Source organism: Bos indicus, chromosome 9 (genome assembly GCF_029378745.1).
Source record: "Bos indicus isolate NIAB-ARS_2022 breed Sahiwal x Tharparkar chromosome 9, NIAB-ARS_B.indTharparkar_mat_pri_1.0, whole genome shotgun sequence".
NCBI classification, from domain to species: domain Eukaryota; kingdom Metazoa; phylum Chordata; class Mammalia; order Artiodactyla; family Bovidae; genus Bos; species Bos indicus.
The window spans coordinates 87,225,290-87,250,903 of NC_091768.1; the positions used below are offsets into that span (position 1 = coordinate 87,225,290).

The 25,614-nt window shown below is 44.7% G+C and overlaps 2 protein-coding genes and 1 long non-coding RNA gene across 3 annotated transcripts in view; 1 reads left to right on the top strand and 2 right to left on the bottom strand.

Annotated features, from left to right (window-relative positions):
• Positions 1–25,614, top strand: part of LOC139184970 (uncharacterized) — a 55,249-nt gene that overhangs the window by 23,396 nt on the left and 6,239 nt on the right. The gene's annotated exons all lie outside the window — the stretch shown is intronic.
• LOC139184951 (endogenous retrovirus group K member 113 Pol protein) lies at positions 4,900–9,094 on the bottom strand. The gene is made up of 2 exons (XM_070796340.1): positions 7,122–9,094; positions 4,900–5,667 (listed from the first exon to the last, which is right to left on the bottom strand). The coding sequence occupies exons 1-2, from the start codon at positions 8,385–8,387 to the stop codon at positions 4,915–4,917; spliced, it is 2,019 nt and encodes a 672-aa protein (XP_070652441.1). The 5' UTR covers positions 8,388–9,094; the 3' UTR covers positions 4,900–4,914.
• LOC139184953 (uncharacterized) lies at positions 9,342–12,519 on the bottom strand. The gene is made up of 2 exons (XM_070796343.1): positions 11,717–12,519; positions 9,342–10,697 (listed from the first exon to the last, which is right to left on the bottom strand). The coding sequence occupies exon 2, from the start codon at positions 10,695–10,697 to the stop codon at positions 9,357–9,359; it is 1,341 nt and encodes a 446-aa protein (XP_070652444.1). The 5' UTR covers positions 11,717–12,519; the 3' UTR covers positions 9,342–9,356.

A 25,614-nucleotide genomic window follows, 5' to 3' on the forward strand; every position in this document is an offset into this window, starting at 1 on the left:
CGGCCTCAGGTTCTGAGTCCTTGCCCCATGTCTCCCCCAGGGTCTGGGTCTGTTCTGAGCAGGCCTTCAAGGCATTAATTTTCCTCCAAGAGAAGCAAGGGTTTGGCCTGTTATTGTCATAATGAAGGAAAGTCTGTTTCTCCAATGCCTCTGTGGAGCCTCCATCTCACATCAGGGCTGGAGTGACCATGAAGTTGTAGCCAAGTTAAGTGTCTGTGAAAGAACTCATGTGCTAGCTAGCATGGGGAGTGCTGGCTCACTCTTCATGTGCCCCACAAAATTCATCTGTTGCAACTTTGGCCCTGAATGTGATGGTATCAGAAGATGAGCGTGTCGGAAATGATTGATGTGTTCCTTTCAATTCAGTTCAGTCTCTCAGTCATGTCTGACTCTTTGTGGCCTTGTGGACTGCAGCACGCCAGGCTTCCCTTTCCATCACCAAATCTTGGAGCTTGGTCAAACTCATGTCCACTGAGTTGGTGATGCTTTTTAACCATCTCATCCTCTGTAGTTCCCTTCTCCTCCTGCCTTCAATCTTTCCCAGCATCAGAGTCTTTTCCAATGAGTTCTTCACATCAGGTGGCCAAAGTATTGAAACTTCTGCTTCAGCATCATTCCTTCCAATGAATAATCAGGAATGATTTCTTTTAGAGTTGACTGGTTTGATCTCCTTGCAGTCCAAGGGACTCTCAAGACTCTTCTCCAACACCACAGTTCAAAAGCATCAATTCTTCGGCACTCAGCTTTCTTTATGGTCCAACTCTCACCCCTATACATGACTACTGGAAAAACCATAGCTTTGACTAGATGAACCTTTGTCACCAAATAATGTCTTTGCTGTTTAATATGCTGTCTCGGTTGGTTGTAGCTTTTCTTCCAAGGAGCAAGCATCTTTTAATTTAAGGCTACAGTCACCATCTGCTGTGAGTTTGGAGGCCAAGGAAATAAAGTCTGTCACTGTTTCCATTGTTTCCCCATCTATTTGTCATGAAGTGATGGCACCAGATGCCATGATCTTTATTTTCTGAATGTTGAGTTTTAAGCCAGCTTTTTTACTTTCCTCTTTCACTTTCATCAAGAGGCTCTTTTGTTCCTCTTTGCTTTCTCCTGTAAGGGTGGTGTCATCTGTGTATCTGAGGTTATTGATATCTCTCCTGACAGTCTTGATTCCAGCTTGTGCTTCATCCAGCCCAGAATGTAGTGTGATGTACTCTGCATATAAGTTAAATAAGCAGGGTGACAATATACAGCCTTGATGTACTCCATTCCCGATTTGGAACCAGTCTGTTGTTCCATGTCTGGTTCTAACTGCTGCTTCTTGACCTGCATACAGATTTCTCAGGAGCGAGGTCAGGTGGTCTGGTATTCCCATCTCTTTAAGAATTTAGCAGAGTTTGTTGTGATCCACACAGTCAAAATAATGGGTGAGAACCATTGTAGAAAATGACCCTATGTTCCCTCCACCCTTCCACAAGGTGAGTGCACCGTGAGAAGACAGCCCTCTGTGAACCAGACATCTTCCAGTGCCTTGATCTTGGACTTGCCAGATTCTAGAACTATGGGGAAAACTTTCCTGTTGTTTATAAGCCACCCAATGTATGGTTACTTGTTATAGCAATCCCATGGGACTAAGACAGGGAGGAAGGGCACTCTCAAAAGCCTGGTGTCTAAGACACGGGGTTCAAGTCCCCTGAAAGGCAGGACAGGCAGAGGGGACCCCAGACTTAGTGTCTTTCTACCCTTCCCCCATCCTCACTGGTGTCTCCATTTAACCCCTGATGTTCTGTAGCCGCTATGGCTGAGGACTTCCCCAGGGTACATGCTGATGCCAGTACAGTAGCCCTAACACACATTGGGGAGAGGAATCAGCTACTTGGAAAGGAGAGTGCCAAGGGCAAGACATGTGAAGAAAAATATATGACCCTGTCTGAATCCCTCAGTTAACAACCCTAGATGAAAAAACAAACCATCCCGTGGAAAGTAGTGGCAAGTATTAGGGCGACCTCTTCAGAACAGCAGGGAGGACTTGGCAAGGTGGGCATTGGCTCTAGGGTTTCCTGAAGGGGGGCCAAGGGGTGGTGTGGGAGGGGTGGGGTGGAGTGTGGTTGGGTTGGTGAGGTAAAGGGAGATGGAGTGGGAGGGTGGGGGGAGGGAGGGTAGGTTGCATTTAAAAGCTGCTGGGGAGTAGTCTCTAAGGTCACAGCTCAGGCTCCCAAGTCCCCACTTTTCTGTTGAAGCTGCTTCTGCTCCCTCTGGACAGAGTCCAGGACACATGGGGTAGGGCCCCCTTCCCTCTGTGCACCCCCCATCCCCCACCCCCCACACACTTTCTTTCACACACAAGTGCCTGCTTGCCTGCCTCACTGGCTCTCCACTCTCTGCAAAGTCACACCGCGTTCCCTTCCCTCAGGGACCCTGGCTTCCTCACACTGTCTGTACACACTCCTTCACACAAATTCCACACAGAAGGCTCCCGTCTACTTCCACTGCCATCCAGAAACTTTCCCCTCACAGCCATTTCCCTTCACTCTCTTCCTCCTCTCTGGGTCCCCCAGGGCATCCCCCTCAGGGCCCTCTGCATATGCATACTGTCTTCTCCCCTTCTGTCCCAGGCTCAGCTGTCCACAGTCACACACATACATACACATCAAGGTTCGAACATTCTCACACACCAGTTGTGGCTGCTCCCCACACATCCAGCACACTCTTTCCAGCATTCCCTCCCTCTCTTCACATTCACCTTCCTATCACAAATTAGTGGCACTGCCCCACACACACCTAAGTAGGAAATGGCAACCCAGTCCAGTATTCTTGCCTGGAGAATCCCATGGACAGGGGAGCCTGGAGGGCTACAGAGCACAGGGTCGCAAAGAGGCAGACATGAATGAGCACCTAACAGGATCACTCCTCTCTTCTGCCCTCCTCCTCTCACGCATACCCTCTCTGTCTCTCTCTCTCTCTCTCACACACACACAGTCACACTGACCAGTTCTCCCCAAGATACTGGGCCTTCCAGCTGCCGCAAAGCCACACACAGCTCGGGGTGGTTCTGGGAAGGGGCTGGCTGCCAGGACTCCGCTCCAGGGCCGAGCAGGAATTTTAGGTCTCTGTCTGGGTCCTACCTGGAAACGTGCCGTCTCCTTTTTAATGCCCCAGCCCCATATCTAAAACTACTCAGTAAACGTGCTGCTATTGGCATATAGCCCCGAGCCCCCACGAACAGTCACCTTCATGCGTTGATCAACCTAAAATGAACGTTTGTGTGTTGTGCTAAATAGAAATCCTCTTTTAGTTACAGGATCAGCCAGTTCTCCCACTGTCACGTATTGAGCAGTGTACCCTTTGAAAGGTTGTTGTTGAATCACGCGAATACACCAGGATTCTTGGCCCCCGGAGGAGAAGAATTCAATCCGGAGCCAGAGACGAGGCTTGATCGCTCAGAGCTTTTGTGTAATAAAGTTTTATTAAAGTATAAAGGAGATAGAGAAAGCTTCTGACATAGGCATCAGAAGGGGGCAGAACGAATACCCCCCTGCTAGTCTTTAGCTGGATGTTATATAGTCACTAGCAGTCTGTTAATGAAAGAAAGGAATGTCTTAAAATTCAGAATGGCACCAGGCCCCTCACCCATAAGATGCACTTTGGGATAATCTTGGCACCAAATGGTTTATCCTGGGCCATAAAATGATTAACTTGAATCTTGAAGAAGGGCAGACCACCATACAAATAGTTTCATTTACATAGATTAGGGGAACAAAATCCATACTGGTTTGTCAAGTAGGTTCTGGGCCAAGAGGCGGAACCGACTTGGAGACAGAGTTTGGGGTAAAGGCATAGTACATTAGCATAGCTTAAGACAAACATTTCCATAAGAAAAAGGCATTGGTTATCCCTAGACTCGAGAATAGCTAACTTCAGGCGAAGCCGGGTGTCATTATGGCAACACAATATTTTAAGAGAAACCTCCCTTTAAATTTGTATAGAGAAGGAAAAAATATTGCTAGTTTGTTTCCTCCTGCCGCTTAAGAGAGATAAAAATGTCTGACACTTGCAGGCTATTTCCTCTATTTGGAGACCCCTGGCCTTCCTGCCTGTTACCCTCTCATTCCCCTCTTTTCTTTTAGGAGAATTATGTTGCCTAGGGAAAAGGGGCGTCGTTCTCATTCCATAACTACTTCCGAGCTGACAAGGGGCGTTGTCCCTAAATTGGTGAGGCAACATATTCTCCTAATCCTCATATTGAGGATATCTGATCCAGGGGCCCCAAATAGTAGCTGGAGGTAGCTACAGTAGTAGCAGGAGTTTGAGCAACCATTTGTAACTTAAAAGCTTTCATGCGGCTAGAAACAAATCCAGTTATACAATTACAGATGCAGGGAGCAAACAGCAAGAACAAAACAACCAGAATTATCGTAATTAAGATAGTTGTCCACCATGGGGAATTAGTTAACGTTTTCCAAAGTGAAGCAATTGAGGCTTCAGGAGTGTCCATGGCCCTAATCATGTTGTTCATGTGGTTAGTAAAATGAGTAACATTCGTGCTCATATCAGGTATATATGTACAGCATTGGGTATGAATAATGGCACAAGTTCCTCCTTGTGCAGCTGTCAGAATATCTAGAGCCAATCTGTTTTGTAAAACCACCTTTCTAATTTGTGCTTGTTCAGCATTAAGAGCTGAAATGGCCTTTTGAGAATCTTGTAATGCCTGTTGAGTAAAATTAGTTAAAGCATCCACTCATAACATAACATCTGTAGTTCCCAAAGAGGGAACAAACGCTGCAGCCAAATAATCATACCAATGAAATACAGACCTTGCCCACCGAGTTCTAAGGTGGGGTAAATTAGCAGGCTTTTCTGGAAGCTCAGACAATATAAAGCCATGAGTAAAGGCTAGACCCAGGGTGCATCTCCCTATCCAACCAGGGGAAGCCATGCCCATAGGTAAGAGCCACATATCCAATAAGTCCCGTTTGGAGCAAGCCAGCGCGACTGAGATATCCAGTCCCAATTCGTGCCTGGCCAGACAAAGGGAGAACCTGAACTGGGATTGGAAAACACGGGAATGATTACATTGCATGTTTCCTGAGACAAATATCCCATTTGTTTCCAATCATTGTAATTAAGTTGTTGGCTAACTTTTGGGGACGGCTCTGTTTGTTCCCAGCATATAGAGGCAGTAGATATTAAACGTCCTTTTTCAGGAGTTAGCCGTGTAACCTCATCCCATATTTGATAAACGTCAGGTAAAAAGCCATTAGATCTAGACCTATTTACCTTATATGTAGCAAAATAGTCATTGAACCGAGACAATGTATAATCAAAATTAAAAGTCACATTATGTCCATAGTTAGAGTACAAAGTGTTGCACCAGTCTATTTTAGGGTTGGTAGATGTCATCAGATGACGAAGAGGCATCGCATGTGATTGTTGTCGAAGGTATTCACAGACTTGGAGAAAGTCTTTTCCTTGAAGTGGGGATGTCCACCACGGGAAGCCTTCCACTGACGAAGAGGGGAGCGCTCCGCAGACCCAGCAGTTAGACCGATTGTGGAATGCAGCATAGGAGTGAGCCCAGGACAGGAAGACATTGTCTTGAGGATCCAACGGCAGACTCAGGATATTTGGAGTCAGCAGAAGTAAGCTCACATAGGTTATCAGGCCCATCTAAAAGGTACAAAGTCAGAGCATAGAAAGTAAAGACATAAAATGAAGTCACTTAATTTTGGTCAGGGTGCCACCTCTTAACTCGAGTATGATGTACCCACGAATCAATTCCTGGCACTTTGACAGCTGTGGGAGAGGAAAGAATAACCTGGTAAGGACCTTCCCAGAGAGGCTCGAGGGATGGCCCCCCAGATCCCACTGTTTTTATGAGGACCTCGGTTCCTGGCTCAAATAGAGGCCTGCTTGACTCGGAGCCTGGGTCAGGAGTCTTCTCCCGGAGTTCTGTTAATGTCTGTTGAAAAGCTGAGAGCTGAGTTACATAATTAGTTAATTCCAAGGCTTCAGGGTCTATAACAATGTCTGTGCGTAAGAAAGGCCTTCCATAAATACATTCAAAGGGGGACAGTCCCTCTTTTTTGGGAGTAGTTCGAGCCCTCATTAAAGCTATGGGTAGGACTTTAATCCATTTGTCCTGCGTCTCTTGAGTTAATTTGCGCAGATGCCTTTTGATAATGTCATTAGCTTTTTCAACTTTCCCGGAGGATTGGGGTCTCCAGGAACAGTGTAAGTGATATTCTATTCCTAGAGCTTTAGACACCCCCTGAGTTACAGCAGCTTTAAAGGCGGAGCCATTGTCACTCTGAAGGCTCCGTGGCAGCCCAAACCTGGGGATAATTTCATGGATTAAAATCTTTATAACCTCCTTAGCCTGTTCACTACGACAGGGAAAAGCCTCAATCCATCTAGTAAAGGTATCTACTCAAACTTGTAAGCAAGAATATCCATTAGCTTTTGGCATATGAGTAAAATCAATTTCTCAATCCTCTCTAGGATACTTCCCACTTCGTTGTAATCCAGATTTTGCTAGCTTTTCAGTCTTTGGGTTATTTTTTGACAAATCTCACACCTTTTGATAATATTCTTTAAAGTTTTCATTACATTTTTACCTTCAAACAAACGAGAAACCATTTGGTAAGTACTCTCAGCACCCAAATGAAAACTCTGATGTAAACCCTTAAGAATTTTCCACTGAGCATTTTCAGGAATTATTAATCGTCCATCTTCGGACTGTAACCATCTTTTATCAGTAATCTTTGCTCCTCGTTTTTCATATCTTTCTAATTCTTCTTCAGTATATTGTGGTCTTTCCTGTTCCACAGGACCTGTCCAGATCAAAGGCGTCTGTAGTGAAGGGTTTCGTAAAGTGTCGCTTTTCTGGCTTGACAGTCAGCCAGATGATTACCTTCGGCTATTTTACTCCCATCCCTGCTGTGCCCTTTGCAGTGTATAACAGCTACTTCTTTAGGACAATATATAGCAGTTAAAAGTCTCTCGATCTCTCTGAAATGCTTAATAGGTTCTCCTGTTGCTGTTTCAAAGTGTCTCTCTTTCCATATTGCAGCATGAGCATGTAAAGTTAAATAAGCGTACTTAGAATCTGTATAGATATTTACCCGCTGCCCTTTGCTTAACTCTAGAGCTCGGGTCAGGGCCACAAGCTCCGCTAACTGAGCACTAGTTTCCTGGGGGAGAGATTTTGCTTCTAAAACCTGTTCAGCAGTCACCACGGCGTAACCTGCTTTACGCTTTCCATCCTGAACAAAAGAACTGCCATCTGTAAATATTTCCATGTCAGGATTGTCTAATGGGATATCCTTTAGATCCTCCCGAGCTGCATAGTTTAAAGTTAGGAATTGAGAACAATCGTGATCAGGTGTTTCATTTTCCTTCTCAGGAAGGAAAGTGGCAGGATTTAAATTTCCACAAACTTTAAGCTTAGTTACTGGTCCTTCTAACAACAATGACTGATACTTAAGAAGCCTACTGTCTGTCATCCAAATATTAACCTTAGAATTTAAGATTCCACTCACATCATGAGAAGTCAGTACAGTAAGGTTTCGTCCATTAATTATTTTTAAAGCTTCAGGTGCTAATAAAGCCGCTGCCCCAATTACTCTTAGACAGTGGGGCCACCCACATGAAACTACATCTAATTCTCTGCTTAGATAAGCAATAGGTTGTTGGTGAGGCCCTCGGGGTTGTGTCAAAACTCCCAATGCCACACCTTTTCTTTCAGTGACAAACAAATTAAATTCTGACCCTGTGGGCAAGCTCAGAGCTGGAGCTTGCAGGAGAGCAGTCTGAAGAACCTTAAAAGCCTTTTGAGTTTCTGGAGACCAAACCAGTTTGTCAGTTTGGGCCTGCTGAGTTTCAGCTATAAGTTTATATAAAGGCCGGGCAAGTTCCCCATAACCCGGAATCCAAATGCGACAGTAACCTGTGATTCCCAAAAATCCTCTCAATTGTCTTAAAGTCATAGGTAGGGGGTGATTTAGTATAGGTTTAATTCTCTCAGGGCCTATGGCCCTAGTCCCTTCTGATATGATTAGGCCCAGATATCTAACCGATTGTTGACAAAGCTGAGCCTTTTCTCTTGATGCCTTGTAACCACAGCCTGCCAGAAAGTTTAAGAAATCTTCTGAGGCTCTCGAACAAGCTTCCTCTGTCTCAGCACAGAGCAAAATATCATCTACATATTGTAACACCACTGCTTCAGAGCTGTTAAAGTTTTGTAAATCCCGTGACAAACTTTGTCCGAATAAGTGAGGACTGTCACGAAATCCCTGGGGCAAAACTGTCCAGGTTAACTGAGAAGCTGGCTGCTTCAAAGGCAAATAGGAATTGACTTTCTTCCGCCAAAGGCACTGAATAGAAGGCATCCTTTAAATCAATTACTGAGAAATATTTGGCCCGTTCAGGAATTTCAGACAATAGAGTATAAGGATTAGGCACCACGGGGTGTAAAGGAACTACAGCCTCATTTATTATTCGTAAATCTTGAACTAGTCTCCATTTACCATTTGATTTCTTTATACCCAAAATAGGAGTGTTGCAAGGACTGTTACAGGGTATTAATAGTCCCTGTTCCTTTAAATTTTCGATGATGGGTTTTAACCCTTCTTTAACTTCAGGTTTCAGTGGATACTGCTTCTTATGTGGAAATACGTGTGGGTCTTTGAGCTTAACAACTACAGGAATAGCATTTTGTGCTCGACCCACAGATTTTCCATCAGCCCATACTCTAGGATTTACATTTTGTTCAACTAAAGGGAGAGAAAGGGAGGGCTCCATATTCATGAAAACAGAGGCATGGACCTTGCTCAGTATATCCCTTCCCAAAAGGGGTGAGGGAGATTCTGGCACAATCAGAAACTCGTGTGAAAACAGCACAGAATCCCAGTTGCAAGATAAAGAATAACTGAAATAATACCTTTTGGCTCGTCTAGACAGTCCCATTACGGAAGCGGATCGGGAAGAAAGTGGGCCAGGGGCTTCAGTAAGCACAGAATAAGTTGCCCCAGTATCTAAAAGGAAATCGACGGATTGGCCCCCCACAACTATTAATACCCGGGGTTCCTCAGGTGTAATTAGGACGGGAGCTTGTGTGGGGACTCCCGGGCACCTTCAGTCCTGATTGTCTTGAGAGTCTGACCCCGGAGACCTACGCCTCTGGGGACAGTCTCTCTTCCAGTGTGGTCCTTTGCAGACCGGACATGGAGCCGGGGGCGGCTTAGATGCCTGAGGGCAATCCCGCTTGAGGTGCCCCTCCTTTCCACAGCAGTAGCAAGCCCATCCCTTTTCACCTGGGCCTCTCTGGGCATTTTTCTCAGGCTGTTTAAGAACGTTTTTCATAGCCATGGCGAAGGCTTCCGCCTTTTCCTTTGTCTTTTTTTGCCTTCTTTCTTTTCTTCATATTCCCTACCATAATAGACTGTCTGAGCCAGTTGTAACAGAGTATCTAAAGACTGATTTGGTCCATACGCCTGTTTTAATAGCTTACGGCGGATATCTGGAGCCGACTGAGTGAGAAATCTATCCTTTAAGATCACTTTTCCCTCTTCACTTTCGGGATCAATCTCAGTGAATCTGCGAAGGCCTTCTCTCAGTCTATCTAGGAATTTACCAGGAGCTTCTTTCTCTTCCTGTTCTATATCTGCCAATTTGCCATAGTTTAAAGGCTTAGAACGCGCCTGCCTAAGTCCTTCAAGAATACATCTAACAAAATGACTCTGATCCCATCTTCCTTTAGCTGTGTTGTAGTCCCAGTCTGGTTCTATAGTTGGGACCGCCTGATTCCCAGTGGGGAGGGCCGCTATCTCGTTCTCCCTCTTCCCTACTGATTCATTACCAAGCCACTCATCTCCATAAGCAACCGCTTTTCCCAAAACTCGAGTCTTTGACTCAGGAGTCAGCGTTTGTCCCAAGATATACATCACATCCTTCCAAGTGAGGTCATAAAGCAAAGTAACACCTTTAAAAGCTCTGATATATTTTTCTGGGTCCTCTAAATAGTCTCCCAGATCCTCCTTGATTCTTTGTATTTCTTGATAAGAAAAAGGCTTATTAACTCTCACAGACTGATTATTTCTCCCGGTGGGTGTTTCATAAAGAGGCAACAGCTTGTGTGGCTGTTCCTCAGTCTCTCTGGCTGCTCTGCGCATATGATCCCGGGGATAGATTGGAGAAACCTGTTTTTCCTCTTTTCTTTGTCTCCTGTCCTCCATCTCATCGCTTACTTCGATGGTCTGAGTTTCTACTGAAACCAGAGTAGTCTGAGGTCGTACTGAGACAGGAGTTGTTTGGACCTCCATGTGGGCAGTTTGAATCCCAGTTTGGAGTCCCAGGTACGGGGGCAAAGTAAGAGGATAGGGGGGAGCTGAAAGTTTCACGCCCAAATCTATACCCTTAGGACGTAAATCTGGCATATTTCCCAGAGAGAAAAAGGGCAACACATATGCTACTTCTACCCATTTCCCTTGTTCCTTACAGAACCGGTCTAATTGTAGAACAGTATTATACTTAAGAGACCCTCCAACTGGCCACCGTTCGCCGTCCTCCAATGGATACCGTGGCCATGCAGTATCACAAAGGAAGACCAGGTGTGTCTTCTTTAAGCCCTGGGGATCAAATCTATCCCAGTTTTTCAGGATACAGTTCAAAGGAGTGAGGCTGGAATTGTTAGCTCCCATCTGTAAGAGAGAAAAAAAGCGACCAAGGCCATTTTTCTACCGGAGGCGTCCCTCCCTGCTCTAGATGGGGGTGTAGACAGACGTTACACCACAAGCTTTTCCTTCCTGGTCGGACTTAGTCTGTCCCTTACCGACGCAGGCCCCGTACTCGTCCCTCCCGGTTCTACCACCGAGATGGGGTGGGGATGTACCAGGGGTAGACTTGATAGCATCCCTACTTGACGTCCAGCTCTTCACCCTTAACCTTGCTTGCCTCTGATGTCACCCGGGGTGAATCAGAGTAACCTTCCGGAATGCCTCCCAAGCTAAGACCATTGTGGGAAACATTCGTCACCTGAGTGCCTGTGCACGACCCTGAGTATTTCCTGACCACAATAAGACCGACGCGAACATAAAAGTGAGATGTTCTTTCCAAGCATCACCACACCAGTATAACAGCCTCCTCTGATCCACTAAGAGCCGGCATTACCAAAGAAAAAAAAACCCATCGCAGTCCCAATCTGAGTAACCTTTAACCTCAGAGATGTTCTGGGAGCTAGAGCTCCATCTAGCTTCCGAACTTTCGATTCCTAGCGAGGCTAGACACTTTCTTGACTACCAATCCAAGTCTGGGACCTAAGCCACAGTACACAGTAACAGTATAGATCACAAGTCCCTTGAAAGTCTATGATCCGATAGATTAGGTTAGTACTTCTAATTCCCAAGGAGTTATGAAATGGTCAAAGAGACCGAAAAGTTTGACCGAGAAAGGAGAGTTCGGTCCACACGCTTTGCCCATTTCTGGTCGGTTCCCGAAGGAGACATTGGGTGCCTCTTGGCATTGGCAGGTCGGTATAACGCCCCGACAGGTTTCTGTCATAAGCCGTGTGAGATCACCATGGAACCGCAGAGCAGGGCTCCTTACTTGTTTCACGCAGGGCATGCCATTCATTCACACAAGCACACGGTTGAGTTAGTAAAGCACAGCAGAAAACGTGTTCGCTAAGAGAACAAAGAACTAAAGCTCCAAGCATCCTTACCTTGTCCTGAAGGATCCCGGACGAGCCCCCAAGATGAAAGGTTGTTGTTGAATCACGCGAATACACCGGGATTCTTGGCCCCTGGAGGAGAAGAATTCAATCCGGAGCCAGAGACGAGGCTTGATCGCTCAGAGCTTTTGTGTAATAAAGTTTTATTAAAGTATAAAGGAGATAGAGAAAGCTTCTGACATAGGCATCAGAAGGGGGCAGAAAGAGTACCCGCCTGCTAGTCTTTAGCTGGATGTTATATAGTCACTAGCAGTCTGTTAATGAAAGAAAGGAATGTCTTAAAATTCAGAATGGCACCAGGCCCCTCACCCATAAGATGCACTTTGGGATAATCTTGGCACCAAATGGTTTATCCTGGGCCATAAAATGATTAACTTGAATCTTGAAGAAGGGCAGACCACCATACAAATAGTTTCATTTACATAGATTAGGGGAACAAAATCCATACTGGTTTGTCAAGTAGGTTCTGGGCCAAGAGGCGGAACCGACTTGGAGACAGAGTTTGGGGTAAAGGCATAGTACATTAGCATAGCTTAAGACAAACATTTCCATAAGAAAAAGGCATTGGTTATCCCTAGACTCGAGAATAGCTAACTTCAGGCGAAGCCGGGTGTCATTATGGCAACACAATATTTTAAGAGAAACCTCCCTTTAAATTTGTATAGAGAAGGAAAAAATATTGCTAGTTTGTTTCCTCCTGCCGCTTAAGAGAGATAAAAATGTCTGACACTTGCAGGCTATTTCCTCTATTTGGAGACCCCTGGCCTTCCTGCCTGTTACCCTCTCACCTTCGCTGGTATTTCTTTCCTCGTCTACTAGGTGTCTAGAAGTCTACTAGGTGTCATGTTTCTAGACGTCCCTGGGTCTGTTTCTTGGCTCTTCTCTAAAACTGCTCTCCTGCCTTCCTTCTTGCTCACCAGTTCCCTTTGTGCTGGGAATGCAGTCTAAGCCCCTGCAAGCTTGGATGGGACAGTGAAGTCTTCATAAAAAATTACCACGAACTCTATGGCTTGAAACAACCAAAATTTATTCTTTCAAGATTGTGAGGGTTAGAAGTCCGAAATCAAGCTGTCAGTAGGGCCCTCTTTGAAGGCTCTAAGGGAGGCTCCATCTTTTCTCTTCCTGACTACTGGTGGCTGCATGGAGAAGGAAATGGCAACCCACTCCAGTATTCTTGCTTTCAGAATCCCCATGGACAGAGGAACCTGGTGGGCTGCAGTCCATGGCGGCGCAAAGAGTCGGACACGACTGAGGTACTATGCACAGCAGTGGTGCTTGCCAGAAACCCTTGGGATTGCGTAGCCCCAGTGTCTATTTCTGTCCTTCCATGATGCTCGTGTGTCTTGTTTTCCTATATCCGTCTCTTCTTTGCGTGTCCACATTTCTTTCAAGGCGTGCCTCCTGGTAAAGGCACCAGTCTTTGGATTAGAGCCCAACCTAATCCACCCTGACCTCACCTTGGTTGGATTACATCTGCACACACCCTATTTCCAGGTGAGGTCTCCTTCACCTAATGGTAGAACTTCAACACTTTGAGCCCCTAAAATAAAGGAGTTTCAATAAACATTCATGTGATTCTCACTGGGCAAAAAAGTACAATGTATAATTGAATTCTCTGCATCACTGAATATATTCCTGACAGGAGAAAACTTCAAGTTTGTCTAGGCATGAGTGAAAACTGAAAGGTTAAAATTTTTCCGATGTTGTCTTCTTCTCGTCCTGGTATGAATGTATGAGCTCAAACATCCTCTTTGTTTGAGCATTGTTTTTAGGTGTTTCTGAGGTCAGCAGTGTTCTCTGTTAGCCAGTTCAGTGCAGTCACCCTTTCTAAGTGGGAAATATTAATCCAAGAGTTCATTCTCTTCAGTTTTGTTGTGCATGAGCTAGTTTAGAGCACCTGATAAGGGTCCATCTAGGTTGTGGATAGTCCTTTAAATAATATCTTTTCCAGTATGCATAATTTCCTGGTTGCAAGTCATGGAACATCTAATCTTCATCCATAAATTATTGAGATAAGATTTAGAATCAAGCTTAGAATGTCTTTTTAATAATTCGATTAGGGGCTTCCCTGGTGGCTCATTGGTAATGAATCTGCCCGCCCATGCAGGAGACACGAGTTCAGTCCCTGTCCGGGAAGATCCCACATGCTGCGAAACAACTAAGCTCATGGGCCACAAATCCTGAGGCTGTGCCCTGGAGCCTGGGAGCTGCAGCTACTGAGCCTATGTGCCCCACCTAGTAAAGCCCACAGCATAGAGCCTGCGCTCTGCTACGAGAAGTCATCACAGGGAGCTGCTCTTGCACCATAACTAGAGAGCAGCAAGTAGAGAAAGCCTGCACACAGCAGTGAAGACCCAGCACAGCCAAAAATAAATACATCTTAAAAAAACAATTCAGTTAAACTTCACAATAATGTAACACAACAAATAGGAGTACCACAGCATATATATTCTTTTGTGTTCAGCACTTGCCTCTCAACTCCTTTTTATGAGGCATCTATGGTTTTACTGTGGTAATGTATTCTTTATTTATTGTGTTATAGTGTTCCATTCCTGGCTATATCACACTTTATCCTTTCTTCTGTCCTGGATACATTTTTACACATTAACATGTTAGTATGTTAATACATATATTAATCTACATGATAATTCAACTGGTAGCCTCATACTTTTGTGTCATGACATCTAGGCAGTTAACACTTGATTGCAGTTTCTGCATATGTATTAGTCTGCTAGGTCTCTAAAGAAAAACTACTTTTCTATACTCAGAACACCAAATATGACACCAAAATGTGGGTTTTAGAAACTCTGATCCAGGAACCAGGACTCCGACCAAACGTATACTTCCTATCGTACCACAACACAGACTATAACCACACACCACCGACTGAGTGGTTTCAACAAGTCTTCCTGGAGGTGAGGATTTTATCACATGAATTAAGAAGAACATTCAGCCCATAAAAGCATGCGGTAACTTAACTATACATGAAAGTGTGTGTGAACACCTAAATTATGTCTCATTAAATCACATAGTATATCCCTAATGCATTATCTTCTTAACAGAATTTAAAAAATGCCAACCCCCTCCCCCCACCCCAATTCTACCCCACATGAAGGCAAGTCTGATGGAAAGAATAGCATTGGAAGTTTTAACTGATTGTGAGCAAATATTTGACTTTTGCAAATCCTCAAAATGACCAAGTCAATACATCTTAAGGGCCCATCAACAGTCCTGGAAAGTGAAGGAATTCTTAAGCATAGGCTTCTTTAGCTTCTTGTTAAATCCCACTCTGAGTAGAAGGTAGTATATTAGATCAACAGCCAGACTGTCATCAAGGGTCAGTTTTTGACACCCAGAGTTGGTTTAACATTGTACCTTCTCATAGTCCAGGGAGAAACATCCAGATGATGGAATAGCTGTTAGAACCACTGGGGAAAATGTTGAGCTAGAGAATGCTATCATCAGAGAACAAAAGGTTTTTTTTAATCAAAGGTCTGGGAAAGCCTGAGTAAGATCTCAGGACAACACCCCACCCCACCACGTCTACATCTTGTACCCGGGGCCCCCAAAGGAGAAGACACTTGTCTTCATCCCCACTCCCACTGCACTTTCCTGCTGCCCACACCAGCCTCTTCTACCCCAGCAACAGAGTGGTTCGCAACCCTACAGGGAAGTGTGGGGGCCCAAGACAAAGACAGAACATCATCTTGGTAAAGATGGGTCCAGTGGACAGGGGCTTGGTGAAACCCGTGGCTCACCTCTCCCAAGTCCTGACCAGAACAAACCTGCCTAGGAGCCAGAGGCCGGCTGGCTTCTCACCTGCTGTGGTCCCTGATTTCTTCATAATATTCATGACAAGGAAGCAATTAGAACTAACTGGGTGATGATCAATAGGATAATGCAAGAGACCAATCGGATGGATGCAGACTGGCTGATATCTTGGTCCATTATTAGTGATTCTAAAACGAAAAAGCAAAAGCCTTGTCAAATCTAAGAATACACCTTCCTCAGCACCTGCTGTCCTTAGCACATGTTCCCCATATAGTTACTGACTCATGTGAAGCCACTCTTCAGATCCAGGTATGGAAAGATTAATGGGCTTGTGCTCTGTCTTTGTGGAGCTAATATCTCTCCCGAGTTGTGTTAGTCGCTCAGTCATGTCCGACTCTTTTGCGAGCTCATGGACTGTAGCCAACCAGGCTCCTCTGTCCCTGGGATTCTCCAGGCAAGAATACTGGAATGGGTTGCCATTTCCTACTCCAGGGGATCTTCCCAACCCAGGGATTGAACCCAGGTCTCCTGCCTTGCAGGTAGATTCTTTACTGTCTGAGTCACTGAGACAGCAAATGTCCATCTGATTATCTTTCAGGTGGACATGTTTACTGTGAGGAGTCCTTTTTGAGGAGGACACAACTGGGGGTACTTAATTCTGTCTGGGAAGGGATAAGGGCTTCATTAAGTGACATTGGAGCTGCTTAAAGGATCAGTACGACAGGCGGGAGAGAAGGCCTGGAAACATAATGCATATATAGGTTTGGGGACCATCGAGCAGTGCCTGGGGTCTGGGTCATTGGTTAATGAGGAAGGGGGCTCCTGTACTGAGGGAGGTGGGCTGGGAAAGGAGGATGCTGGCAAGTTCTGTGCTATGCCCATCACTGACTCTCCAGACAGGAAGTCCACCAAGAGATCAGTCACTCCATCCATCATATTTTCAATTACACTAACATATGTGCTCATATCCACACATGAAGGCACTAGACCTTTGAAGAGAGCTTCCACCTCCCCCACGTCCCACTCAGTTACCTGTGGGCTCTGGGAGCAGCATCTTCCAGTGTTTCAGGAATTCCCTAAGCCAATAACTGCAGTCTCTTGTTGATATGTTCCTGAAATACTCTGCCAGTTCCTGGTTGTGCTCCCACTTCTCCTTGATGCCTGTGGCTCCAGGATCGATGACTGTCCAGGTTATGCTCATGGTGTCAAGGAGAAGGGCTGTCCGTCCATTGAGGCTGAAGTGCAAGGATGCACCAGAGCATTGCTCAGCTTCACATTGACAACACAGCTTTACCTGCAGGGTGGGAGGACCTGTGCCCCCCACACACAATGAATCATCCTGGACTCTCCACAGTCCATCCTCCCCAGTCACTCAAGTGTGTTTGCACATCTAGGGGCTCGTGATCTTCTGACCATGACCTGCCCCATTTTACCCATCAGGTCCACCAGGTTTCTAAGGCTGGATCCTGTTCAGTCCTTTCATAGGAATGCCCTCCCTGCATGCACTCTTTCTCTTGCTGTCTCCAGCTCCTACCCCCTTCCCATACTTACCCCTCGTCTCATTTTTGTCCAGTTTGATGACAGGCAGGACCATCCTGAGCTCTTTTCCTGCTTCTACCAGCGTTTGGCTTATTTCAGTCCACGCTTTCGTGTCGTTTACCTCCTTTCCCAGGAAACCCAAAGGTTTGACCTTGTTGCTGGCACTATCATACTGGAGGAAAGGCTTTGTGTCCACGGAGCCCTGGACTTGACACCAGGGCTGGTGACGTCTGGACTGAAATTTGACAGTGAGGTCAAGGCACAGAGAGTGGGCATCTGTGAGAGAAAACCACAGGTATGGCTGGGAGTTTCCTCCTCCAGGGCCTGGTTGCAGAGGGAGGGGTCTCTATTCCAGACCCCCTCCTCTGCTTCATCTTCAGTCCTGCCTCACCTGTAACTGTCTGAGCTTTAATTAAACACTTTGATGCCACCGTGGATCTTTTCCGTCCATATGCTATTAGCAGGAAGATTTATCTAATGTATGGTGGCTCAGGCAGTAAAGAATCTCCCTGCAATGCAGGAGACCCAGGTTGGATCCCTGGAGAAGGAAATGGCAATCCACTCCAGTGTTCTTGCCTGGAGAATGGACAGAGGAGCCTACAGAGTCCATAGGGTGGCAAAGAGTTGGACACACCTAAGTGACTAAGTATGCACATGCCAGCTTGTGAGGCAGCAAAAACAGAAGACAGTGTCTGGTTTCTAGAGACTTAAAATCTATCTGAACAGACAAGACTTTCAATAGAATGGGGAGAAGGATGCCATAGGACACATGCCACATTCATGATGGGTCCCTAGTCATCAGGAAAGTTTTACTGGAGTAGGAGGTAGGACTTGCCAGGAGGGGGAAAGCTGCTATAGGAGCACAGGCCCAGGCACCATGCCTTGGGTGGGGTCCTGGAAGGCAGGGTGTCACCTCCTGGGCAGCCAGTCCAGCTAAACCACACCCTCACCATCCTAAGAGCAGGTGGACGGGCGCCCACCTGGGTGGAGCCCCTTCCCTCCCCATTTTCTTATGTTCCCCCCTCCCCCACCAGAGTCCCAGATCCAGGACACTCACTGCCCAGAGTCTTCCCGGTTTCTATCAGCAGCAGTATCAGCAAAAGATGGCCTGCGGTGTGAGCCAGTGACCTTCCTCCCTGCAGTTTTAGGAGAGTGACCAGCAAAAGGTAGCCTGGGGTGTGTCTATACCTCTGTCTCCTGGCACCGCCCAAAGTCTTCAGTCCTAGACTGAGGAAGCCCTGTTGAAAAACAAGAAAAATAACACTTATACCCAGGAAGTATTTCTTAAGTTTCAAATGTAATTACTCATTAAAAAAAAATACTCATGACATTACAAAGCCAAATCCACTTTGAATAACTATCCTCTCTCCAAAACAGCCCTCTTCTGGTGTGAACAAGAAAAGCCCTCGTTTTGTTGGCTCTTCTGCTCATTCCCTGAACCACTTCCTGCTCTAATCTTTCTTTCAATTCACTTCCTCCCTCACCCCCACCCCACAGCCGCTGCCATCTCCTGCTCAGTTATCCCTTCTTTTCTTCTACATCCACTTTCCATCCTAACCTCTCAAACCTTCTCTGTAATGATAACGATTCACTACATGTTAGTCACTCAGTCGTGTCCGACTCTTTGCGACCCCATGGACTGTAGCCCGCCAGCCTACTCTGTGCATGAGATTCTCCAGGCAAGAGTACTGGAGTGGGTTGTCATTTCCTTCTGTTAACCAAACTAGCAGCGGCCGACCCCACCAGGTCTGTCATATCGGAGGAGGGTGTACATAGAGTCCAATAGTCCTGTTGGAGCCGAGCTCCAGAACAGCCGGGAATTTATTATCCTTTGCTCACCCGCAAGTGGCAAAGTCCTCCTAGGGCCCCGGAGGAGCAAGCTCACCGCAAAACTGACGAATTTTCCCGAGTCAAGCAGCAGCGGCCTCCTCCCGCCTTTCCCAGCCCCCTCCCCTGCGCTACCCGTCTCCAGCACGACATCAGCAGCGCAGGTGGCTCAACCCCGCGGTCTCCGGGCTGGTGGCTTCGCTGTGGCGAGAGAAGACAGAACATTTGCGGGGGCCCGTCCTGGGTTCGCACTCACCGCCCACTCCTTCGCACCCGGCTCCTGCGATCTGCGGGGCGCGTTCCTCGCGCCCGGTCCAGCAAAGATCACTTTCCGGCAGGTTGAAACCCCGAGAGAACAACCACAAGAGAAATTCTGAAACTCACCTCGGGGTTTTGAGTTTGAATCGCTCTTTCGAATCTCGGCCAGACGCCTCGTGGCCCCGGCTCGGGGGAAGCTCGGCCGGCGGCGTTCGGAGAGACGTCGCTGGAGCGGGGATCCCGGGCGGGCGCGGAAGACGGGCTCCGGGCTGAGGTGCTGCGCTCGGGAAACGGCGCCCCTGGAGGCCCGCCCGGTCGGTGAGTGAGTCTTTGTTAGGAAGTGCCCAGGGTTGCGGGGTGATGACCGGGCTCTTTCTGGTTGTCAGTCTGGGCGCCGCCGCGGTGCCTTCGGGGACCCAGGAGCTGGGAAGAGGCCGGGCGGGCGACTTCTCTGTCCTTCCCCCAGGCGAGTTTCCGGGCGCTTAGGCTCCGCCCCTCTCTTCTCTACCATCCCATCTTGTGTTTCCTAAAGCGATTTTCCCCTGGCCACCTGTCCAGCTGCCCCAAGTCAGTCCTTCATGGATGGCATTCTTTACAAGGGCAGCTCAGTTAGAACTGGACATGGAACAACAGACTGGTTCCAAATACGAGAAGGAGTACATCAAGGCTGTATGTATATTGTCACCCTGCTTATTTAACTTATATGCAGAGTACATCATGAGAAACGCTAGGCTGGAAGGAAGCACAAGCTGGAATCAGGATTGCCGGGAGAAGTATCAATAATCTCAGATATGCAGATGACACCACCCTTATGGCAGAAAGTGAAGAAGAACTAAAGAGCCTCTTGATGAAAGTGAAAGAGGAGAGTGAAAAAGCTGGCTTAAAGCTCAACATTCAGAAAACAAAGATCATGGCATCTGGTCCCATCACTTCATGGCAACTAGATGAGGAAACAGTGGAAACAGTGACTGACTTTATTTTTCTGGGCTCCAAAATCACTGCAGATGGTGATTGCAGATGTGAAATTCAAAGACGCTTACTCCTTGGAAGGAAAGTTATGACCAACCTAGACAGCATATTAAAAAGCAGAGACATTACTTTGTCAACAGAGGTCAGTCTAGTCAAGGGTATGGTTTTGCCAGTGGTCATGTATGGATGTGACAGTTGGACTATTAAGAAAGCTGAGTGCTGAAGAATTGATGCTTTTGAACTGTGGTGTTGGAGAACAGTCTTGAGAGTCCCTTGGACTGCAAGGAGATCCAACCAGTCCATCCTAAAGGAGTTCAGTCCTGGGTGTTCATTGGTAGCACTAATGTTGAAGCTGAAACTCCAATCCTTTGGCCACCTGATGTGAAGAGCTAACTCATTTGAAAAGACCCTGATGCTGGGAAAGATTGAGGGCAGGAGGAGAAGGGGACGACAGAAGATGAGATGGTTGGATGGCATCACCAACTCAATGGACATGGTTTGGGTGGACTCCGGGAATTGGTGATGGACAGGGAGGCCTGGCATGCTGCAGTTCATGGGGTCGCAAAGAGTCGGACACGCCTGAGTGACTGAACTGAACTGAAATAAATAGATGAGCTAAATAAAATACATGGCAGCAGGCTGTTTATTCTTCCGACTGTTCCGTTACTCCCACCGCCCTTCTAGGCGATCTGTGATCAAGTCTGGGACAAGATAGAGGGCACAGGGCACCACCCCACCTCTAGGAACAGTCCCTCTCTGCTCCTCCCCCACAGTGGTTCCACGTTCACCTTGAACCTCCAGGGTCTGAGGGACACGGTCTTCCCCAGCACCCCTCACTTCACACTGCCTCCCACACGGAATGTCTGTTGTGTATTGGTTTGATCTGATTTCAAATCCACTTGCTTTTAACTTAAATGAGGTTGTACTACTTGTTTATGACTTAAGTCAAATGTTCTAGTCCACTTGTTTATAACAAAAACAAAAAAGTTAGTTTTTCATGGTAAAGTTATTTTGAGACTAGAATGATGTAAGATGTGACTGAGTGTCATTTCATCCGTTGTGGTTCATAAGCACTTTTTAGATCATCTGCCATGGGTCCTCCCTGGGAGCTTGTCCAGAGAACACACCCATTATGAAGTGTGAGTTCTTTATCTATTCTAGATGTCAGTCACTTACCAGATATATGTGTGCTCATTCTTGTGTTCAGTCGCTCGGTTGTGTTTGACTCTTTGCGACCCTATGGACTGTAGACCGTCAGGCTCCCCTGTCCATGGGGTTTGCCAGGCAAGAAGACTGGAGTGAGTTGCTGTGTCCTCCTCCAGGGAATCTTCCTGATCCGGGATTGAACTTGTGTCTCCTGTGCTGGCAGGCGGATTCTTTACCAATGAGCCACCTGGAAGCCCTACCAGACAGATGACTTGCAAATATCTTCTCTCATTTTTTCACTTTCTTCATGGTATCTTTTAAAAAGCAATTTTTAAAAAAAATTTTGAAAAAGTCTTTTTTTTTTCTGTTGTCATTTGTGGCTAGTGTTGTATTTAAGAAGAGTTTTGTCAAATGCAAAGGCAAAGATTCACTCATCTTTTCTTCTAAGACTTTGATAGTTTTAGCTCTTCAATGTATGTCTATGATCCAATCTGAGTTAATTTTGTATATGGTGTAAGGGGGTGGGTCCACCTCATTCTTTTGCATGTGACTCTCCAGTTGCCCCAGCACCTTTTGCTGAAAACACTCTTCTTTGCCCTTGACTTGAAAATCAATTGACCATTGTCGACTTAAAAAATAGTCACAACCTAAAAGTTGAGAGCTGTGTTTTATTTGGTGGAAATTTTTAAGACATGAATCCCGGAGGTAGCATCTCAAGTAGCCTTGATAGAAGTCTTCCAAGAAGGCAGGGGGAGGACTCAGGTGATGCAGGACTCAGGAGGGCAGGTAGTCTGCACATCAAAAGTATTTTTGTGAATTAAAGAAAACCAGATATCTCAAGTTAGGGAATTTAGTGCTTTCCTATATATGGGAAGATGCAAGAGTTTGGGCTCACTGAATTCATTCCTTTCATATGCATCTCAGCTCTCTGAGGCCAATGTCTGTGTTTTCACCTTCCGAGTTCCTCAGGGCTCCCAGTAGCAAGTGGCTGCAGCCTGATTCCTGCCATATCGCACAGGTGTTCTTTTCCCTCCTGAGTTCTCTGGAGGGCTGGAATCACTGATGACTGTGACATCCTTGTTTACTGACATAACAGGAAATATTCCATTTTCCAGTCCTTTCCCTTGGTCAGAAATTCGACCGATATTTGGGAGACATTTCATGACCAATTTTGGTCCCACGGTGCTGGGAGGCTCATCCCAGGTCAGGTGAAGGTTTTCGTTGATATATCGCTCTAGGTGTTAGTTTCTGGATTAGACCCAATGATAGACAATGAAAGATTTTCTGGGTCCGCTGTCTTTTAACCTATTGTGATCCAGGAGATAGTTCCCTTCTTTTCTTTTCCCATACCTAGAGTCACACTCTTATAATTATTGATCACACACAGAACTAAATATTTGATTAATTGTTTTAAGTCACAGTTACGTTTGTTGGAAGCCTGGTTATACACTCTGAGACAACAATCTTATAAAATAGAATGTAAGTAATGTAGCTATTAATAGAAACATTGACAGAGTCATAGTGTAGTAGAGACACAGGCATAAACAATTTGGAAACAAAAAATAAATTAAAACAAAGATTAGTATCACTAGTTGTAATAAACCATCAAATCCATAGGAGAACCAGCTGGAGAATCCAAATTTTGCCAGTATCAGGTAGAGAGAAAAAGTTAAATGTTTCATCTTTGTTTACAAAGGCTTGATATATCAACTTGTGACAGTATCAGAGAAAAACGTTTACTGGAAGACAGATTCAAGTTAGTATGTTTTCTAAAATCAAAGTTATAAATTATATTTATTTAGTCTCATGTACTTAATTCCTATTGATCTGCAGGAATTAGTCAGGTTTTCTATTAGAATGTGTCATTTATTATCCAATTTAGTGGCATTACCTAAAGGCTATCAGAAACTTACATTTGTTTAAATGGGTTCTTTTTATGAGTCTTTTTGAAAATCTTTATTTTATACAAGCAATATAAAATTATAATACTCTATGAAGGGCAAATTTAAAATAGTATAGTTAAAACTTTGAATACAATGTAATTAGCAGGAAACTTGGATATTTCTGTAACGTATAACCTTTTAGGATAATAACTAGAATTATGACTGATAACATTATATCAGGACATATCAGATGTTAGGGATAAATTTTGGAATATCTATATTAATGACATGTATCTATACATTACAACCTAAAGTTTACCTTCAATAACTTGACAATGTTTTTGAATTAAAAATAAACTTAATTTAGTATTTCTCTCTGAGATGTCTCAGAGATGTTTTTTTGAAGTATCCCTGAGTCAGCTGGAGGCTAAAGGAGCCTTAGTTAGATTTTACTATTTGGGAATTTTGTCAGAAATATTAAAAAAAAAAAAGTTTTAAAACACAACAGGATCATAGGTCACTAAAACAGTACTTATTCACTTCACCAAAATCACAAAAACAGTTAAGATAAATATGGCTCACCTAAGGGCACAGAAACTCATGCAATTTTTTTTCAAACAGGAGCACTTATAACAGAAAGAGAAATCAAATTCCAGTCTTGCATTAGCTTACTTAACAAAATCTGTTTAGTTAGCTTCAAGGCTCAGATGGCAAAGCATCTGCCTACAGTGCGGGAGACCTGGGTTCAGTCCCTGGGTTGGAAAGATCTCCTGGAGAAGGAAATGGCAACCCACTCCAATATTCTTGCCTGGAAAATCCCATAGACGGAAAAGCCTGGTAGGCTACAGTCCATGGGGTCGCAAAGAGTAGGACACGACTGAGCGACTTCACTTAGCACTTAAGCGTTGTTCATCCTAACTATGAATAAAATTTTTTTCTTCCTCAGGCTTCCTTTGCATAATCTCTCATCACTTTCTGTATTCATCCTGTCTCTCATTTTTCCATCTAAATATGATCAACCAGCTAATTTTTTTCCTCCATAAAATGTAATCTCATTTCTCATATCTTTTTTAACTGAAAACATTTATTTATTTATTTTTTTTTTTCTTTTTTTTTTTACAAGATGGCCACTTCAAGACGTTAGTCTGGCTTTCTGAATAGAATTGTGTTTCTTGCTTCAGTGTCTCTTCTCTTGGATTCATTGACTTGTCGTGCAGTGAGCAGAGTGAGCTTGGACTTGATAACAAAGGTTTCAATCTGGAATTGTGGGTGGGCCTGCTAGCTGAAGTGTAAGTGGAGAGGAAAATAATTCTGGGTGGCCCCTGTCAAATGCTCAGTGCATCCCCGGCAGGTGTGCTGATGGTTCAGCTCATCTCTCAGCACAGTGCTAAGTCTGGGTGAAAACATTTATTTTACTTCTTACTATATACTGAAATGTTACTGTATTATTCCTTATAGCTTTACTGACATGTTTAAATTAGAATCCTCAACACTTAAAACCTTAGTTTTTAGTAAAAGCTAAGAATTAAACAATGAACTGTCTTTTACACTAGCATTTTATAGACTGGTTATCATAAACACCAGTGATAAGATTTTAAAACTTTTGTTCTCTTATAGAGAACATCTCGATGTGATAGCAACATTTTTGGATATTTTTAAATACCTTTAGTTTTTTATTTAGTAATTGATGTTTCAGTATATTTTATTTAATAAACTTTTATCACTTAAATTAACACAGTTCTAGGACTTTTAGTCAGTCAGTCATTTCAGTTGCTCAGTCATGTCCGACTCTTTGCGACCCCCTGGACTGCAGCATGCCAGGCTTTCCTGTCCATCACCAACTCCTGGAGCTTGCTCAAACTCAGTTATCAAACATCTAGAAAGATTATTTTAGGTAGACATTTCCAAAGTATAATTATTTTAAAGAGTTTATCCCAATGTTTTTATCTCATTTACATTTACTTTCAGATTTCATAATATCAAGTTATTTTTCTTATAACAGATCTAGTAAGGTGTTATGCATTAAATCTAGGTACAATAAGGAGTTACATAATTTTGATGACTCTTGACATATCTATATCAGTTAGATAAACAAACAAACATTAATACCAGATATCAACTTAATATTGAATATTTGCCAGTTCACATGAACCTGAAAGTTACTTTAGCCACTGTCTTTAAATGAAAGTGCTTTTTATTGAAATTAAATAGTTATTTATAAATTTAATGTTGATAAAACTTTTTAGAAGTAGAGATGTCTCATGTATAATGTGTACACAGAAATATATAGGCAAAACCATAGATCTCATAGCTTCACTTAAAAGCTTAACCATGAATCGGGTATTACAATATAAAGTTATTAGTTTACAAAGAACAGCTGAAATACATTAACATTGTTTGCTCAGATGACTAAGGCTTTGCTATCTGTAAGGTTTGGTTAACAGAACATTCCCAGGGCCTTTAATTTTAAAGCTGCCACTTTTTCCCCTTGGTTTC